At 35.3% G+C, this 21,869-nt stretch overlaps 1 protein-coding gene across 1 annotated transcript in view; it reads right to left on the bottom strand.

The window, feature by feature from the left end:
- Positions 1-21,869, bottom strand: part of KIAA2026 (KIAA2026 ortholog) — a 133,196-nt gene that overhangs the window by 38,134 nt on the left and 73,193 nt on the right. Inside the window, exon 7 of the mRNA XM_029919668.1 lies at positions 11,116-11,205. Coding sequence (XP_029775528.1) covers positions 11,116-11,205 — 90 coding nt within the window. The remainder of the gene's footprint in view (positions 1-11,115; positions 11,206-21,869) is intronic.

Below are 21,869 nucleotides of genomic sequence, written 5' to 3'. Positions count from 1 at the left end.
CTATCAGGAGAACCTAACAGAGGACCATAGGGAGGGGAAGGGGGAAAGAGAGTTGGAGAGAGAGAGGGACACAAATCATGAGAGAGTAATGAATACTGAAAATGAACCAAGGACTGAAGGAGGAGGGGGAGGAGTGAAGGGGGTGATGGTCATGGAGCGGGGGCACTTGTGGGAAGAAGCACTGGGTGTTATATGGAAACCAATTTAACAATAAACTATTATAAATTAAAAAAAATTTTTTTTAATAGGTTTCTTTAGGGCGCGCCTGGGTGGCTCAGTCGGTTAAGCATCTGACTTCAGCTCAGGTCATGATCTTGTGGCTTGGGGGTTCGGGCCCTGCGTTGGGCTCTGTGCTGACAGCTAGCTCAGAGCCTGGAGCCTGTCTTCAGATACTGTGTCTTCCTCTCTCTCTGACCCTACCCTGCTCATGCTGTCTCTCTCTGTCTCTCAAAAATAAATAAAAAACATAAAAAATTAAAAAAACACAAAAGGTATTTTCTGGAGTGCCTGGATTGCTCAGTTGGTTGAGCGTCTGACTGTTATTTTTGGCTCAGATCATGATCTTGTGGTTTGTGGATTCGAGCCCCATGTGCATCAGGCTCTGCACTGACAGCATGGAGCCTGCTTGGGATTCTCTCTCTCCCTCTCTCTCTCTCTCTCTCTCACAAAATAAACATTTAAAATAAGATAAAAAGGGAGTTGGGAAGCCAGATGTCATCTGGACCCCCAATAGCTTGAACCCTATGTCTCTGAGAGACACAGATAAAAATATGAGGTGCAAACTGCCGAGTGGGCAAACCCACTGCAAGACGCTGGTGAATAATTATGGCATTTTGGAAGACAAATGAGAATCAACTTTGTCACAAGGAGGTGTAAGGGGGACTATGTTTAAATAACACTGGTTACATCAAGGTTGGCAAGATGGCAGAGAAATAGGGAGCTCCATACTTCCCACCCGCATCTCTCAAACAAAGAAGGGCTGAAACCAAATGACGCTGAAGAAGGACGCTGAATCCAAAGGATGCCCACAAGAATCGGGGGAGGGGGGTGGGAAGAGACAGAGTCCACTAAGAAGACAGCCTCATAGGTGCAGGATTATGAACTGGGGAAGATAAAAATGGGCCGGGACCCGGAGGCATGGAGGGGAGGGAGCCCTCTCCAAAGAGAGACAAGGGGTAGAGAAAGAGTGGCTGAAATTGCTCACAGAACTATTCCTAGAGAAGAGAAAAACCTCAGCCTGGGATGGAGAGGGATCCTATCATTTCATCTTTAACTGCAGGGCATTTGGAGAGAGATTCTATCTTGAACTGCAGCCCTTTCTTTGGGCTGGGTGCCCCGACCCGAGTTGGCATCAGGAGAAACCGCTACCCTAACACACTCTACTCAATCCCCAGCTAGGAAGCAGCCTGGACTGCGGGATTACATTTCAGGCAGTATCATTAAAGTGTGAGGACTAAGATATGGAAACAAGGAGGGGCTTGGGAAATACAACACCGCCCACATTGGCTACACTTGTGGCACAGAGAGATCGGGCCCAAAAGAGAGATTTGCAATGCTTGGTTCAAGAAGGGACTGGGGCACCGCCATTTTTCTCTCCACAACCACCAAGGCAGGACCCACAGTGGAGGTGAGACCTGCCTACACCAAACCATGCCCATCAGCACTAGAGAGCTGCTGCTTCTTTTTCTTTTTTAACCAGAGCTGGAGCAAGACCAACATTAATGCATAATGTATGCATTGTCATTATGAACTCTAGATCAATTGTTATTCAAATATATTTTCCCTTATCTCATTCTTATCTCACCCCTCTACTGGACTGGGCACTCTGATTATTAGTTTGCTTAAACAGTCATATTTAATCCATTCTCTTGATGTATATTCTACACCTCCATTGTTAACTTCCTTTCACTCTCTGGAATAATCAGACTATATAGTTTATCTTCATTTCTTTTTCCTCTTCTCCTGCCATATTCTTTTTCTCTCTCTGAATTAGGCCGTTGAGTCTTCCTGCCTGGCCAATGTTCAATTTCTCTGTCTCCACATCTCTGTCATTTCTTTCATTGTAAATGCTCTTTCACCAGCACTGTCTCCACCCTGCTCTTTATTTGTAACTGGGATTTCTGGTTTTATATAAGCTTTTAGACTGCCCTTCGTCTTTTTTCCCCCCCTTTGGGTCTGCCTGTTTCTTGGATTTGTCTGTGCATTTGCATGCTTTTGTTCCCTGTTTGTTTGTCTGTCTGTTTTCCTTTCCGGGGCTACATCAAGAAACAAGCCAAAGTACACATGATTGAAAGTCCCAAATATCATTATGAGTAGGGAAATAAAATAACCAAAGGCACAACGAGAGACCAAGGGACACCATTAAAAGAATACTTCCCGAACAGACAAGGCCCTGGACAGTCAATGAGCCTCCTTTAATATAGCAGAATTCGCAGGTGCAGAGTGTATAACAAACTTTTAAAACTTACAATAGACAGAAAGCTAGCCAAAATGATGAGGTGGAAGAAATCTCCTCTAAAGAAATTCCAGGAAGAAATGACAGGAAAAAATTGCTCAAAACAGATATAAGCAACATAACTGACCAAGAATTTAGAACAATAGTCATAAAATTAATCACTAGGCTTGAAAAGACATGGAAAACACCAGAGAAGCTATTGCTACAAAGATTATGGACCTTAAAAATGGATGTGATATGTTAAAAAATGCTGCAAATGAGATGCATAAAAAAGTGGAGGCAGCCACTGCACGGACTGAAGAGGCAGAGAAAAGAATAGGTGAATTAGAATACATAATTATAGAAAACGAGTAATCTGAGAAAAAGAGAGATAAATTGATCCAGGAGCATGAAAGGAGAATTTGAGAACAGAGTGATACAATCAAATGGAACAATATCCATATCATAGGAATTCCTGAAAGAAGAAGGGAGAAAGGGGCTGAACTGGTACTTGGACAAATTATAGCCAAGAATTTCCCCAACTTGGGGAAGGAAACAGACATTGAAATCCAAGAGGCACAGAGAACTCCCCTCAGACGTAACTTGAATCAATCTTCAGCATGACATATCATAGTGAAACTGGCAAAATATACAGATAAAGGGAGAATTCTGAAAGCAGCTAAGGATAAAAGGGCCCTAACATGTAAAGAGAGACCTATCAGAGTAGTTGCAGAACTATCTACTGAAACTTGGCAGGCCAGAAAAACAAAAGGAAATCTTCAATGTGATGAACAATAAAAACATGCAGCCAAGAATCCTCTATCCAGCAAGCCTGTCATTCGGAATAGGAGAGATATAGGTTTTCCCAAATAAACAAAAATTGAAAGAATTAATCACCACTAACCCAGTCCTACAAGAAATCCTAAGGGGTACTCTATGAGAAGAATGTTGCAAGCAACACAAAGTACCAGAGACAGTACTATAAGCATGAATCCTTCAGAGAACACAACAACTCTAAATCATTTTTTCAATAACAACACTGAATGTAAATGGACTAAAAGTTGATTAGACTAAAAGTTCCAATCAAAAGACATAGCAAGCAAAAGGATAAAAGAAACAAGATCCATCTATTTGCTGACTACAAGAGACTCACCTTAGACCTGAGGACACCTTCAGATGAAAGTAAGGGGATGGAGAAATATCTATTATGGTAATGGAAGTCAAAAAAAGAAAGCTGGAGTAGCCATAGTGATACCAGACAAACTGGACTTTAAAGCAAAGGCAGTAACAAGAGATGAAGAATGGCATTATAGAATAATTATACGGTCTATCCATCAGGACGAGCTAACAATTATAAGTGTCTATGCACCAAATTCAGGAGCACCCAAATACATAAAACAATTAATCACAAACAATCTTATTGATAAGAATGTGTTAATCGCAGGGGACATTAATACTCCCACTTACAGCAATGGATAGATCAACTTGACAGAAAATCACTAAAGAAACAATGGACCTGATGACACATTGGACCAGATGGATCTGACAGATATATTTGCTACTCTATATTGTGAGGCTGTGGAATCCACTTTCTTCTCAAGTGTGCTTGGCACATTCTCCAAGACATATCACATATGGGTCATAAAGCAGCCATCAATAAATATAAAAGAACTGAGATCATACCATGCATACATTCAGATCATAGTGCTATGAAACTTGAAATTAATCACAGGAAAAAGTCTGGAAAACCTCTAAAAATGTGGAGGTTAAAGAACACCCTACTAAAGAACAAATGGGTCCATCAGGCAATTAGCGAAGAAATGTAAAAATATGAAAATGAAAAAACAACAATCCAAACTCTTTGAGATACAGCAAACCAGTCCTAAGAGAAAAGTACACTGCAATCCAGGCCTATTTCAACAAACTAGAAAAAGCACAAATACAAAATCAAACAGGGCACCTAAAGGAACTAGAAGCAGAGCAGGAAGAGCACCCCAAACGCAGCAGAAGAAGACAAATAATAAAGATCAGGACAGAAATAAACAACATAGAATCCAAAAAAAAAGAGTTGAACAGATCAATGAAACCAAGAGTTGGTTTTTTGAAAAAGAAACAAAATTGATAAATCTCTAGCCAGGCTTCTCAAAATGAAAAGAGAGAGCACCCAAATAGACAATATCATGAATGAAAATGGATTTATCACAACCAATCCTTCAGAAATACAAGCAATCATCAGGGAATACTATGAAAAATTATACAGCAACAACCTGGACAACCTAGAAGAAATGGACAAATTCCTAAACATACATGCACTACCAAAATTCAAATGGGAAGAGACAGAAAATCTGAAAAATCTGAAGAAATGGAATCAATTATCAAAAATCCCCCAACAGATTGGCTTCCCTGGGAAATTCTAAAAGACATCTAAATGAGAGTTAATACCCATTCTTCTCAAGTTATTCCAAAAAAACAGAAATAAAGGGAAAATTCCAGACTAATTCTATGAAGCCAGCATCACTTTGATTCCCAAACCAGACAGAGGCCCAAAAAAGACAACTACAGGCTAATATCCTTGATGAATACAGATGCAAAAATACTCAACAAGATACTAGCAAATTGAATACTACAGCATATAAAAAGAATTATCCACCATGATCAAGTGGAATTCATTCCTGGGTTACAGGGCTAGCTCAATATTCGCAAATCATTCAATGTGACACATTACATTAACAAAAGAAAAGATAAAAATCATATGATCCTGTTGACAAATGCAGAAAGAACGTTTGACAAAATACAGCATTCTTTCTTAATAAAGACTCTCAAAAAAAGTCGGAATAGAAAGAACTTATTTAAACACTATTAAAGCAATCTATCCTCAATGGGGAAAAACTGAGAGCTTTCCCACTGAGTTAGGAATACGACAGGGATGTCCATTCTCACCACTGTTGTTTAACTTAGTGCTGGAAGTCCTAACATCAGCAGACAACAAAAGAAAATAAAAGGCATCAATATTGACAAAGATGAAGTCAAACTTTCACTTTTCGCAGATGACATGATACTGTACATGGAAAACCTGATACACTCCAGCAGAAGCCTACTAGAACTGATCCATGAATTCAGCAAAATCACAGGATACAAAATCAATGTACAGAAATTGGTTGCATTTTTACAGACCAATAATGAAGCAACAGAAAGAAAAGTCAAGAAACTGATCCCATTCATGAATGCATGAAAAACCTTAAAATACCTAAGAATAAACCTAACCAAAGGCATAAAAGATATGTTTGATGAAAACTTATGAAGGAAATTGATGAAGACACAAAGAAATGGAAAAACATTCCATGCTCATGGATCGGAAGAATAAACATTGTGAAAACGTCATTATAACCCAAAGCAATCTACACATTCAATGCAATCCCAATAAAATTGCACTAGCATTCTTCTCAAAGCTAGAACAAACAAGCCTAAAATTTGTATGGAACCACAAAAGACCCTGAATAGCCAACGTAATATTGAAGAAAAAAACCAAAACGGCAGGCATCACAATCCCAGACTTTAGCCTCTACAAAACTGTAATCATCAAGACAGTATGGTATCAGCAGAAAAACAGACACATAGACCAATGGAATAGAAACTTGAGAGACTACTGAATACTGAAAACGAACTGAGGGTTGAAGGGGGAGGGGGGGAAAAGAGGTGGTGGTGATGTAGGAGGGCACTTGTGGGGAAGAGCACTGGGTGTTGTATGGAAACTAAATTGACAATAAACTACTTAAAAAAAAAAAAAGAATAGAGAACCCAGAACTGAACCCACAAATGTATGGCCAATTAATCTTTGACAAAGCAGGAAAGAGTATCCAATGGGCAAAAGACAGCCTCTTTAACAGATGCTGCTGAGAGAACTGGACAGCAACATGTGAAAGAATGAAACTAGATCACTTACACCAAACACAAAAATAAACTCAAAATGGATGAAGGACCGGAATGTGAGAGAGGAAACTATCAAAACCCTACAGGAGAAAACAGGAAACAATCTCCTTGACCTAAACTGCATCAATTTCCTACTCAACACATCCCCAAAGGCAAGGCAATCAAATGCAAAAATGACCTAATGGGACCTCATCAAGACACAAAGTTTCTGCACAGCAAAGGAAACAATCAATAAAATAATAGGCAACCGACAAATTGGGAAAAAATAGTTGCAAATGACATATTGGATAAAGAGCTAGTATCCAAAATCTACAAGGAACTCTCCAAACTCCACACCTGAAAAACAAATAATCAAGTGAAGAAATGGGCAGAAGACTTGAATAGACACTTCTCCAAGGAGAACACCCAGATGGACAACAGACATGTGAACCGATGCTCAACTCTACTCATCATCAGGGAAATAGAAATCAAAACCACACTGAGATACCACCTCATGCCAGTCAGAGTGGCTAAAATGAACAAATCAAGAGACTACAGATGTTGGCAAGGAGAACATCTCCTGGAGAAACAGGCACCCTCCTACACTGTTGGTGGGAATGTAAATTGGTGCAGTTGCTCTGGAAAACAGTGTGGAGTTCCTCAAAAAATTAACAGTAGAACTCCCCTATGACCCAGCAATAACACTGCTAGGAATTTAACCAAGGGATACAGGAGTGATGATGCATAGGGGCACACATACCCCAATGTTCATAGCAGCACTTTCAACAATAGCCAAATCATGGGAAGAGCCTAAATGTCCATCAACTGACGAATGGATCAAGAAGATGTGGTTTATCTATACAATGGAATACTGCATGGCAATGAGAAAGAATGAAATCTGGCCATTTGTAGCAACATGAATGGAACTTGGGGGTATTATGCTAAGCAAAATAAGTCAGGCAGAGAAGGACAGATACCATATGTTTTCACTTATAAGTGGAACAGGAGAAACTTAACAGAGGACTATGTGTGAGGAGAAGGAAAAAAAATAGTTGGGAAGAGGGAGGGAGGTAAACCATGAGAGACTCTTGAATACTAAGAACAAACTGAGGGCTAATGGGGGAGGGGGAAAGGAAGAGGGAGGCGGAGGGCACTTGTTGGGATGAGCACTGGATCTTATATGGAAACCACCTTGACAATAAAGTATAAAGGAAAAAAAAATAAATAAAGATAAAAGAATTTCCAAATAATTAGACAAAATGTAAATTTTATCTTTTGACTAAAAACACAAAATAAAAATAAAATGTTATGATTTTCTCCTTTAGCTCACTGAAGAATCTAAACAATAATGAGAAAGACAAAATTTAAAAATTGTCAAACTATATACTTCTACTTATCTCAACCTGATGTCTCACTTTAAAGAAATCTCAGGTAATTAGTTTTAACATTACATGATCTAAAGGATGTTGAAACTTGTCTCCAAATTGAAGTAATGGTATCAAGTGTGCCCAAACAAACTCATGAAAACAAAAGCATTTTTTCTCCTTACATTATTAATTATAAATGGAATTAGTTGTCTTATAAGATTGAGTAAACGATCTAGATTTTTAAAAGATTGTAAATTTTCCAATATTTTGCTCAATGGCAAAACCTCTAACATATTAAGAAAGCTTTTATAATGGAATGTTGACATGGGGTGAAGAAATGGGACAATTCTCCCTTATTGCTTTGGCAGGGAAAACTATCTCAAATGGCTCTACAGTGAAGAAATCCTCTAAAGAAGTGAGATTATTGTATGAATCCGAATTAAATCCTCTATCACATAAATATTTCTATCTTTAAAAATGGCATTTATGACAAACGTCTACATGGAATAAACCCTCTTTGTTACTGGAGCCATTATTATAGATATAAAAGTTGAAGGGTAACAGAATTGTTTTGACTCTAAATACTATTTTAGTTTAGACAGTGATATCTTCTTATGAAGATCAAAATTAATAATCTATTTGTCTGGCAATAGTGAAGGAAGCCCATAGGCAAGGAATCAGTCAAAATGGCTACCACCATCACCAAATTCATGTATTTCTCATTATTAAGAAAGTCTCTCAGGTCCTTACTACAAGTCCAATTCTCATAATTATTATTACTTCCTTTGTAATTCATAGTACATTAGCTAAGACAAATATGTGGACAAACTCAAGAAACAACAGGTTGACAAAGAAAACAAAAACAAAAATAGAAACACCTTCTAATAATACAACATAAAGTTCTTTTGGTAAATATTTAATTAGAGTTATTGATACCAATACACTGTTATGGTATGAGTATAATTATGGATATTCATAATGATCCTTATTTAATCAAAAGTGTTAAAATTTTGTTGAATATAGTACAAGGAGGCAGGGAAGTTTGTCATTAAATGATTAAAATAAATTAAAAAGAATAGAAGGGAGGAATTTAGTCCTCAAGTTCAGGTTTCAGTTACCTAGAAAATTCAGTTAAGTGAAACATCTTATTCCCAAATGATTCCAGAAAAATAAACTGGTATTTAATATTAACATAAACATTCAATAAGGTTAGTTCCTACAACTAACATCTACTATATTCAACATTAGCTTCTATACAAAAATAAGGAATGACAGATAATAATATGTAAACTTTCAGTCTATTGTTAACCTTTAGGCGGTGTGGCCATTTCACATGAAAACAACCTTTTAGGCAGTTTAAAGGGAAATATCTCTTATGTTAGTAATCTTAATAAGATCATCCCTACAAAGTATAGTCCCAAAAATTTCTATTTCTTGAAGAGCAGAAATCATATTTTAAAACTAAATTGCAAATACTAGGAGTCATAGACAAGTTAAAAATTTAGAGCCACAAAATTTAAAAATTAAACCCTGTATGTAACCTTAAACGTTCTCATAAACATGCCTCCAAAGACTACAGTGTCAAATATTTGTAATCTATATTTTCTTTTACCCTTCTACTTGTTCCTGTAAAGGAAGCCAATATGCATATACCTCCTACCACTAATGGAAATGAGGTGGATGGCTTTACGAAAAACTCTAGGATGCTTGCAGAAGTCTTTTTCTCTTACAGTGCATGCTGTAAGTAAGTACATAAATCAGTTATACATAAAACTATTCATTGAAAATAAATCAAACCTTAATTTATGATATGGGAACAAGTTAAGAGGCATACATTATGTTTAACCACAGCGTAAAAAATAATTAGCAAATTTAACTGAATTCTATTTAGACTCATGAAGAACATACAATTCACTAAAAATAAACAACTCTTATAAAAGCTATAGATGACACCCTGATTAAAAGACTATTCTTTCCCATTAAAGAACAGAATTAGTTCTTTATGAGCATATAAAATCAAATATATTAAAAGTAACTTTGCCAAGAAAATATTTTAAAACAACTGTTGTTTGAAAAATACTTTGCAGAAGTAAATTTTAAAGTAACACCTGGTGTTTTACATCAACTAACTATCCATATACCAAAGTGTGTATGTACACACACACACACACACACACACACACACACACACACACACAAACACATAAGAATCTAATAAATGTCTAAACCATTTTTAATAGAAATATTTCTAAAAATAAGTTTTCTGCATTCTCAGATTGTATACTGAACATAATGTTTTTTTGTTAATTAACAGCTATCACTATGATTATTATTCTCTTAGATTATATCGATATTCTCAGAGGTATCACTTGAACCATCTGAAATGCTTAAGGCTGTTTTATGCCTCTGTTAAATAACCTCAGAGGGTTGTACTTTAATGGCACATAAGTCTCTTCCTTCCAGAGTGCTACCAATATATTTTTTTCTGAACAGCATATAAATTGACCACTGCAAACCTGCTGATATGAAGCTTGATGTATGTATCACTATCCTTATTTTATACATAATTCTAAATTAACAGGTTCTGAGCAAAGACCCAAAAATGGCTTCATAGCATTCCTAAGCCATAAAACAAAGGTATTTTAAAAACAATGATTGATTTTCTTTAATGTTTAAAGCCTTCATCACTTACTTACTGGTGTATAATTGTGTTTCAAATCTGTAATATCACTGAACTATAAATGCCAGTTAAGCAAGTATCACTGATTTAATAAATAACATAAATGGATATTTTACCAAGTGCTGAGTGAATATTTTCTTTATATTCTATTCTCTCAAGAACTATAAAAAATGAAGGTAAAATTGTGAATTCATAATGTATACTTAAAAAGTTTTAAAAACTCTTTAACTGATAAAGGTGTTATTATTATTTTTTTTTTGATAAAGGTGTTTTAAAAGACATACTGGTAAGCACGTATCAAAAACATCTGGGGCAGGATTAAACAATTTATATATTATTTATTTCACAATTAAAATTTTTATGTTTATAAGGAACACACTTCCATTAAAAGCATATAATTATTAATTAAGAATATCTGCAAGGTAAGCATTACCAAAAAAATACCAGTCAGCAAACAACCAACTACTATATTGGGAAATATCTAAAACTATACCTGATATAAACCAGGCAAACAAAATTTAATTTACTTGCCCCGGTACCATTTTTATCTATGAAAAATGAAAACTAGACCACACAGGAGAAATAAAAGGAACACTGTTTCTATTTTTCATATTTTTATGTAACCCAGAAAAACAAGATTAAAAAAGAACGCTTTAGAAAAAAGCAGAAACAATAATAATAATAATAGATAGATAGATAGATAGGACTTTTGGATTAACACCTACCGATTTTTTTCTATTGTTTTCCAGATCTTTGAGTTCATTCTCGATTTTTGTGATTAATTCCCTGAGTTCATCAAGATTAGTGCAAATAAGCTAAAATAAAACACAAAAACACAGTTTGATAAAACACCCAAAATGTGGTAACAGAAGTTGATTTAACATACACCAAATTCACAATCATTTGTATTTGTAATAGTAAAAAGCAAAGAAAGTCCAACAGTTTGTATTTTAAAAGATATTACTTGTTATAATGTATGAACTTCAGGCTTAGTATAAAAATAGCTGAAATTTCAATATTGGTGGTTTCATACCACACCCCTCTGTTCTCTGCTTGCTTTATAATCCAGGTACTTTCTTAACATTATCAACTTTCAGCCCAGAATGACAAAGATCTGGAAACTCACCCTACAATTCACTGGTTACTGAATCACCTTTAAGAAATGCTTCATCAGGCAGTATCCTAGTTGATGAATAAATGTGCCCCTGGAGAACTGTCATTATGCCTTAATGCCTTAGTTATGAATAATCAAACTAGTTTGGCTTAACTACTAAAGTTTTGAACAGTGAAGTGTCTGGGCCACCTGGGTGGCTCAATTGATTAGGCGTCCAACTTTGGCTCAGGTTATGATCTCAAGGTTAGGGCGTTCAAGCCCCATGTGAGGCTCTGTTCTGAAGGCTCAGAACCTGGAGCCTTCTTTGGATTCTGTGTCTCCCTCTCTCCCTCTGCTCCTCCCCCACTCATACTTTGCACCTCTCTCTCTCTCTCAAAAATAAGCATTTAAAAAGAATTTAAAAACCCTGGTGAGGTGTCAGCAACAATAAAATATTAATAACTACATTTTAGTTCTTGTAAAAGTATACTGAGTTTTTCCCAATATATTAAACCTTTTCCCTAAAATAATTTAAGCCCATATTAAAAAAAAATCTATTATGAAAAAGAACTGTTTCTAAAACAAAACTGCAGCCACATAAAGAGGAAAAGTTTCAGATTAATGAAAGTCTTATAATGTTTATACTGTATGATGATTTTTTTAAATACTACACTTATAAAGGTATTAATTCACCATAAGTATTTTCAGCCCATGTTTGTTACATTCATTAATTTCTGTGTAGGATGCTGTTTTCCTAAAAGGCATATTTTTGTAAAAAAAACCAAAAACAACAAAAGAAAAGTGGGTTACAACAAGATTATTCCTAGTGACAACTGTGTGACAGAAATAGGAAAGTAGGACACCTTTAAACTTCATTATTAGGTTAAGCCATATGAAATCACTGATATGTCTTTGATCTACATAAATGGTAATATAGTTCAATTTAACAGATTAAGAAAAAAATCACAGATATTACAAATTATAATTAGTGTTAATGATTATTATTAAATATGTCTACATAATTTCAAATTACAGAACTGACATTGAAGAGAAAATGTGCATTTAAGTAGCTCAAATTAAATAATTTCAGAGTAGAAAACACAATGATGTAGTAGGACAGTGTGGCTAATATTTTATTATAAACTACACATTCCCATTTGCCAAATCTAGAGTTCTGGAAGAAATGCTAATAGGCTGTTGACTGGACAACTAAGTAAGTGCCTCTAGAATTTGATAATGTCTTCAACTTCTATTCTATTTATAAAGTCTCATTGTTGGTCCTACACCAGGTTTTAATAACTACTCACTCAGCAGTAACTAAACTTCCCATTGTATAATCTGCTATTCTGACTACCATGTCAAATTTGCCCCAGAGCCTGCAGGTGGTTACATACATGCCTTTTCACTGAACTTTGTGCAGTAGTTAGTATCACAGTATAGATTTCTCATTTGCACAGAATTCTCAGAAGAATTTTCACTTGCATCTTAGGTTTCTCATTATATAAGGAATAAGGGTATATTTTGCAATTACAGTTTATAGAAAATTAACAGTAACAATGAAAATATGCACCCTGACAACCAGACACACTCTAAGAAATTTAAAATCTTTCAGTTCATAGGGATCAACAAATATTTATATTCCATTTAAAGCAACAGTTCTGAAGTCAAACTATGAATATTATGAATACATTAAAATAGTTCTTTGAAGTGGCTTACCAACTTAGTAAGTTGTATACTAAAGCAGTGATTCTCAAACTTTAATTTAACGTGCATAAGAATCACCCAGGAATTTTGTTAAAATGAAGTTTTTGATTTCATGGGTCTGAGGTTTTTGAGATTCTGCATTTCTAACAAGTTCCCAGGTATAGGCTACATACAGATCATACTTTTGAGCAGTAATGTTCTGAATGATTATGAATTCCAAATCTTCATGGCTTCTGAAACATTCTGGTACTATGGGGTTAATGAGCAACTAACTACATTAACCAAACTCCCCTTACCACCCCCCCCCCGTAATCCTATAATATTATCTATTAGATAAATATATTTATTATCCTCTTGCCAAACCCCCAAAACAAGACTAAATGCACATCCAAATATAAGGCTCAAACATCAAATTCCCACACAATACACTAGGATACACAGTCCTGAGCTCAACTCTATCCTATTAAACAGTTAATTTTCACTAAACAAGTACCACAAAAATCAACTGACAAACTCAATCCAAAATCAACATAAAGTTGTTAATGTAGCTTAATGAGTAAAGCTAGACACTGAAAATACCTAGATGAGTCATCAGATTCCCTAAACTCAAAGGTTTGGTCCTAACCTTTCCACTGTTTTTTAAATAAGATTACACATCCAAGTCTCTGCACCCCAGTGAAAATGCCCTCTATAATCACTAGTGATCAAAAGGAGTAGGTATCAAGCATACTAAAATGTAGCTCATAATGCCTTGTTTAAACACACCCCCACAGAATACAGCAGTGAAAGAAATTAAGCCATGAACGGAAGTTTGACTAAGCTGTATTAAACAGGGTCGGTAAATTTCATGCCAGCCACCGCAGTCATATGATTAACTGAAATTAATAGACTTAGGGTGTAAAGTGTGTTAAAGAGAACCCCGCACTAAAGTTAAATCTTAACTAGGCTGTAAAAAGCTACAGTTATTATACTATACCTATACTTACACTATAGGTAACGCCTGAACTGGGATTAGATACCCCACTATAGGTGCTTTTTATCCCTTTAGAGGAACCTGTTCTATAATCAATAAATCCCTATATACCTCACCTCCCCTTCCTCTATATACCACCATCTTTAGTAAACCCTAAAAAGGAAGAAAAGTAAACACAAGTATCATACATCAGAAAGTTAGGTCAAGATGTAACTCATAAGGTGGGAAGAAATGGGCCACATTTTCTATACAAGAACACAATTCCCTACAAAAAATCTTATGAAACTGAGAACAGAGGATTTACTGGTAAATTAAGAAAAGAGAGCTTAATTGAATTGGGCCAGGAAGCAAAAAGACATAAGTCGTACTGGAAAGTGTGTATGGGTAAATCAAGATGTAGCAAAAACAAACATCTGGCTTACACCCCGAAGATTTCACATCAACTGACCACCCTGAACCAAAGCTAGCCAAAACAACCGTAAACTCAACTAACATGAAACAATTAATCAAAACAAATTCTTACAAGTATAGGGAAGAGAAATTTAAATTGGCGCTATAAAGAAAGTACTATAAGGGAACAATGAAAGAAAAATTAAAAGTACTAAACAGCAAAGATTACCCCTATGTACCTTTTGCATAATAAATTAGCTAGAATAACCTAATAAAGAGACATTAAACTAGTACCCCAAAATCTGACAAGCTACCTATAAACAACCTGTGTAGGATAGACTCATCTAAGTTGTGAAATAAGTGAGATTTGTAAGTAGAGGTGAAAATCCTAAGGAGCCTGGTGACAGCTGGTTACCCAGAACAGAATCTTAGTTCAACTTTAAACTTCCCTAAAAACCTAAAAATTCTAATTTAAGTTAAAAATTTTTTTTAATGTGTTTTATTTATTTTTGAGAGACAGAGAGAGACAGCGCAAGCAGGGGAGGGTCAGAGAGAGAGGGAGATACAGAATCCAAAGCAGGCTCCAGGCTCTGCGTTAGGTCTCCGCACAGAGCACGAAGTGGGGCTCAAACCCACGAACTGTGAGATCATGACCTGAGCCGAAGCTGGATGCTCAACTGACTGAGCCACCCAGATGCCCCTAATTTAAGTTTAAAATATAACCTAAAAGGGTACAGCTTTTTAGAAAAAAGATACAACCTTGTTTAGAGAGTAAGCATAAACACAATCATAGCCTAAAAGCAGCTATCAATTAAGAAAGGTATCCTGACCTAAACGGCTCTGATATCCTGACCATGCAAAGGTAGCATAACCATTTGTTTTTTCAATAGGGACTTAAATGAATGGCCACACAAGGATTTTATTGTCTTTTACTTCCAATCCATGAAATTGACTTTCCCATGAAGAGGCAGGATTATAATAAGATGAAAAACCCTAGGGAGCTTTAATTAACCAGTCCAAAGAAATAAACTCAATTCAACCAACAGGGACAATACATGGACTGACAATTTAGGTTGGGGTGACCTAGCAGAATAAAACAACCTCCGAGGGCCTGAAATCTAGACCAACTAGTCAAAAGTATTATATCACTTATTGATCCAAAAACTTGATCAATGGAACAAGTTATCCTAGGGATAACAGCACAATACTATTTTAGAGTTCATATCAACAACAGGGTTTATGACCTCAATGTTAGATCAGGACATCCGATGGTGCAGCAGCTATCAAAGGTTCCTTTGTTCCACATTAAAGTCCTACATGATCTGAGTTCAGATCGAAGCAATGCAGGTTGGTTTCTATCTAGTAAACAATTTCTCCCAGTACAAACAAGACAAGAGAAATAAGGCCTACTTCACTAAAAGGTCTTCAATAATCTCAATCTGACTTTGTTAACTTCCACTGCCTGAGAATGCAGGTTTGTTAGGGTGACAGAGCCGGTAATTGTATAAAACTTAAACTTTATAATTAGAGGTTCAACTTCTCTCCCTAATAACATGTTTGTAATTAACAGTCTTTCACTAATTGTCCCAATCCTCCTTGCTGTAGTTTTCCTAACACTAGCAGAATATAAAGTATTAGGATATATACAATTTCACAAAGGACCAAACATCATAGGACCCTATGGACTACTGCAACCTATTGTAGATGCCATGAAACTTTTTAATAAGAGCACCTGAGACCCCTGACATCTTCCATGTCTATATTTATTATAGCACCTATTTTCACCCTCTCACTCACCCTAACCATCTGAATCCCCCCTGCCAATACCACATCCACTCATCAAGATAAACTTAGGAGTATTATTTATACTAGCAATGTCAAGTCTCACCACTTAATCCTATGATTAAGCCTTAATCAGAGCCCTGCAGGCCACAGCTCAATTTCATACGAAGTTATATTAGCAATAATCCTACTATCAGTACCGCTAATAAATGGATCCTTTATACTATCAACACTAATCATCACTCCCTTCATGACCTTTAGCCATGATATGATTCATCTCAACCCTAGCAGAAATTAACTGGGTTCCCTGTGACTTATCAAAAGGAGAATCAAACTTGTATCTGGGTTTAATGTTGTGTATGTAACAGGTCCTTTTGCCCTATTTTTCCTAGCAGAATATGCCAACAACATCATAGTGAAGATCCTTAAACAATCCTATTTCTTAGAGCATTCCACAGCCTCTATTTACCAGAATAATACACAATCAACTTTACTGTTTAAACTCTATTCCTGACAATTACCTTTTTATGAATTTGAGCATCCTATCCATGATTCCAATATGACCAACTAATACATTTATTAGAAAAAACTTCCTACCCCTCACACTGGCCCTATGATATGGTATGTATCTACCTATTATTAGAGCAAGCATTCTACCCCAAACATAAGAAATATGACTGATAAAAGAGTTACTTTGATAGAGTAATAGAGGTTTAAGTCCTCTTATTTCTAGAATTCTAGGAATTGAACCTATGTTAAGAATTCAAAACTTGGGGCACCTGGGTGGCTCAGTCGGTTGAGCATCCAGCTTCGGTTCATTAGTTCGAGCCCCATGTCAGGCTCTGTGCTGACAGTTCAGAGCCTGAAGCCTGCCTCAGAGTCTGTGTTTCTTCTCTCTCCACCCTTCCCCTGCTCATGCTCTGTCTCTCTGTCTCTCAAATAAATAAACATTTAAAAAAAATTTTTTTAAAAAGAATTTAAAACTCTATAAAAAACAATTCAAAACTCTTTGTACTACCACATTGCACCATATCCTACAGTCAGGCCAGCTAAATAAGCTATTGGGACATACTCCAAAAATGTTGGTTTATATCCTACCTATACTAATAAAACCCCCGTTATCATAATAATCACAGAAATTATAATTTTAATAATAAGCTCTCACTAATTAATAATCTGAATCAGCTTCAAAATAAGTATGCTAGCTATCATCTCTATCATTATTAAAAAAAATCAGAGGCACCTGGGTGACTCAGTCAGTTAAGTGCCCAACTTTAGTTCAGGTCATGATCTCATGGTTTGTAGGTTCAAGTCCTGCATCAAGCTCTGTGCTGATAGAGTGGAGCCTGGAGCCTGCTTCCAGTTCTCTATCTCCCTCTCTCTCTCTGCCCTTCCCCTGCTCATGCTCATTCACTCACTCACACACACACTCTCTCTCTTAAAAATAAACATTAAAAAATTAAAAACAAAAAATTCAACCCACAAGCCAAAGACATAGCTACAAAATATTTTTTTTAACAACCAACCACACCCATTCTCTTAATAATAGGAATTATCATCAATCTACTATATCTGGGCAAACCCTCAATCCTATATCACTGACTATAACTATTGTCTTAACAATAAAACTATGATTAATCCTGTTTCACTTTTGAATAGCTGAAGTTAAAAAGGGAATCTCACTATCTTGAGGCCTAATTCTGCTAACATGACAAAAAATTACACCACTATCCATCCTGTATCAAATCTCACTTGCCATCAATCCCAGTCGATTTCCACCAATAGCCATCACATCCGTCCTAATTGAAGGCTGTAGAGGACCTAATCAAACACAAGTACAAAAAATCCTAGCATATTCCTCAATTGCCCATATAGGATGAGTAACAGCCAGAATACTATATAAAATCCCACAATAATAATTTTAAACCTAGTAATTTGTATCATAATAACACTCACTATCTTCATACTATTTATACATAGCTCGGCCATGACAACATTATCACTATCCCATACATGAAACAAAGCACCCCTAATCACCTCACTCATCCTAGTTTAATACTATGACTAGGAGGCCTTCCACCACTTCCAGGGTTTATCAACCAAAGTGAATAATCACTAAAGAAATAACAACAACAAAGAGAAATAATTATTATACCTACACTATTAGCCATCACAGCACTCCTCAACCTATATTGTTAAATATGACTAACATATGCCACAGTAACTAACTCTATTTCCTTCAACAAATAACATAAAAATAAAATGACAATTTGAAAGCACAAAAAGGTAACTTCCTGCATCTGCTTATTGTAATCCCAACTATGCTACTCCCACTCACACCAGTAACATCTATTCAGGACTAGGAGTTTAGATTAAAATAGACCAAGGGTGTTCAAAGCCCTAAGTAAATTACATCAATTTAACTCCTGCATATTTAACCTTAAGGACTGCAAGAATCTATCTTACATTAATTGACTGCAAATCAAACACTTAATTAGCTAAGCCCTTGATAGATTAGTAAGCTTCCATCCCACAAAATCTTAGTCAACAGCTAACTACCTAATCAACTGATTTCAAAACCTGCAAATAGCATATCATGTGTGATGTGAAAAATAAGTCTGATTAACAAAGTAATTCTATTTATTGAGATGTTTCTCTCAATGAACAATATTTAAAAATTGAAAGAATTTTAAGAGGAAAGTAAAACCCATACTTTTCAAAGTGAAAATGCTGAAGTTGAAAATATTTACTTAAAGAGGTAGCAATTTAAAATAATATAATCAAAAGGTCCTTCACACAGTGTAGCACTTGAACTTTAATTTGGTCTCAATTTGTTACACTGAAGGTCTCAGTTTGTTACTTTATTTCATATCCTTTACTTTCTCCATTGATTAAATATAGTATGGTTAACATACCCGTGAAAAATATAGTTTTTTTATATTAAAAAATTTTTTAATTTTTTAACAGGTTTAAAATTTTTCAAAATATAAAAAACTTGAAAATACTATTATGTAAGTCCTAGTCAGCACCTGGATTCTGGATTTCCTCCATAAACCAGCCTTTGGAATAAGTCACACATATAGAACAGGATGAAGTATAAATTACATGAAAGATTTTGGTTACCAATTAAAAGCAAAGTCATGCTAACTAAAGCTCTTACATTATTTTAAAAACTTATCTTACTGAGACTTGACACACTGTTTTAAAAATACTTCCTATAATTTGTTATAACTATGTTCAAAAAGAGAATTCACAATTAGATTTGTCCTTCAAATACTAAGCAAATTAAAAGGCTTTTGGCAAATATTAATTTTATTAAGAAAATTGATATTTACTTTTCAGTCTAAGAGTCTTATACTGCAAAACTGATAAAATAAAAAATAATTTAGTCAATTTAACAAAATCATAAGTAATTGTTCAATATGATTTAAAAGCTTAAATCACCAACATGCTAAATACTAAAAATAAAAATATTTCCTAATTTTTTGCACTTATTGGTTAATAAAAAACCCAAAAGTTCCCCTATATGTCAACTATATAACCATCATAACACTAGAGTAGGGTAAACATACATTTTCCCCCTGATTAAATCTAATAATGCAAATAATATTACTTGGTTTTTGCTTTTCAAATCCTATTGGCTTAATCATAACATTTCATGATTTATAAAATATGATCAAATCTGAGATTTATTTCAAGGTCTTACAGTGGTAAAGGTCAATTATAGATGCGTTTAAGCCAATTCTTAATTGATTTTCCTACTCATAACACTGTACTTATGTCTAAGGAAGCTGGCATGGTTATTTGAAAAAATAAATAAGAATAAATAAAATAATTAACTCTCTCATTTAATCCTCACAAGAACCCTATAAGGTAGGTACTATTGTTAGCCCATTATACAGATGAGGAATTGAAAGCACAAAGGGGTTAAGGTTACAGAGTAAACAGTTAAGGTTTCAGGTAAAGCTAGCATTAGAACCTATGTAGCCTGGTTCCAGAATCCATATTTAACCACCATGCATATTACTGGTACCCACCTAGATCTACTGAATCAAGGATGAAATCTTGGTGGATAAAACCCCAAAATTTTCATTTTTAATAAAGGTATCACATTATTTTTATACTATCTAAAGTATAAGAACCATTGACATAAATAACTCTTAGGAACAAGTGGCCAGTTAGTCTCTTTATAATACATACACAAAAATAAATCCAATCCAGTATTTGAATATCTATAGTGTATACCTTAAATAAAGGTAGGATAATTCTTTTCTTAAACTGAGATATAGATTCTAGGTGTGTACATATAAGTAAACATGAAGCAAACAGGAAGATAATGTAATTTCCACCTTAAAAAAAGTCAACACAAACACTGTCAAATTAAAAAGTTGTTGAGGTTGGGGTGCCTGGGAAGCTCTAGTTGGTTAAGTATCTGACTCTTGGTTTCAGGTCAGGTCACAATGTCACAGTTTCATGAGTTCAAGCCTGACAGCCTGCTCTGCTTTGACGGTGTAGAACCTGCTTGGGATTCTCTGTCTCCTTCTCTCTCTGCCCTTCCCCCACTCGCGCTATCTCTGTCTCTCAAAATAAATAAATAAACTTAAACAAAAAAATGTAGTTGATGTCAAAACAGGATTTACTTTTTTAATTAATTAGGACTTATCAAAAAATCAACTTTACAATTTAATCCCTGGGCACATTTCTCTCTTAGCACATTTTATTGTCTATTTAAAGATGGACTAGTCCTTTGGCAAGTAAGTCGGGTTTTTTTTTTAATGTTTTTTATTTATTTTTGAGAGACAGAGAGAGACAACGTGAGCAGGGAGGTCACAGAAAGAGGGAGATACAGAATATGAAGCAGGTTTCAGGCACAGAGCCGGACGCGGGGCTTGAACCCACGAACCATGAGATCATGACCTGAGCCGAAGCCAGACACTTAACCAACTGAGCCACCCAGGTGCCCCAAATAAGTCAGGTTTTGCAAAAGAGATCCAATCTCTATCTACCAACAGCTTCATTATTTTCCATAATAAAATATTTTAGAATAAATACTGTGGAGAAAATCTTCCAGCTAAACTTTTTTAGAAAGTATTTTTATGTTTAACTCTAGAAATGGGATATTTAAAGAACTTGGATAAAATAATTTGCAGAATCTGAGGTTCTAAATGACACGGCCAGAGCTTCTGGGAAAAAAATAAATTCATTTCTTTATTATATAATAATCAGTTACATGTGGGGAACTTCTAAGAAACAAACTCTACACAAAGTTATTTTGAAAGGCAAAACTAGATTTTGTCTGTAACAACAAAGTTTACCAGTGACTAATAATGTCTCATCTTGTGTTCTTTGCTTATTTGAAGCAAATGACCTTTTTCCTGAGAGAGAGCTAACAACTTCATGAGATAATACCATGGTATTTATATTATAAACTAGGCATAAGAACCACTATTTTCATAAGTCTATTGCCCATCCTAGCCACACATGCGCGCGCGCGCACACACACACACACACACACACACACACACAGGACACCTTAA

Source organism: Suricata suricatta, chromosome 13 (genome assembly GCF_006229205.1).
Source record: "Suricata suricatta isolate VVHF042 chromosome 13, meerkat_22Aug2017_6uvM2_HiC, whole genome shotgun sequence".
In the NCBI taxonomy this organism is placed as follows: domain Eukaryota; kingdom Metazoa; phylum Chordata; class Mammalia; order Carnivora; family Herpestidae; genus Suricata; species Suricata suricatta.
The sequence above is the reverse complement of the archived record's forward strand: the minus strand, read 5'-3'. Positions and strand labels throughout refer to the sequence as shown.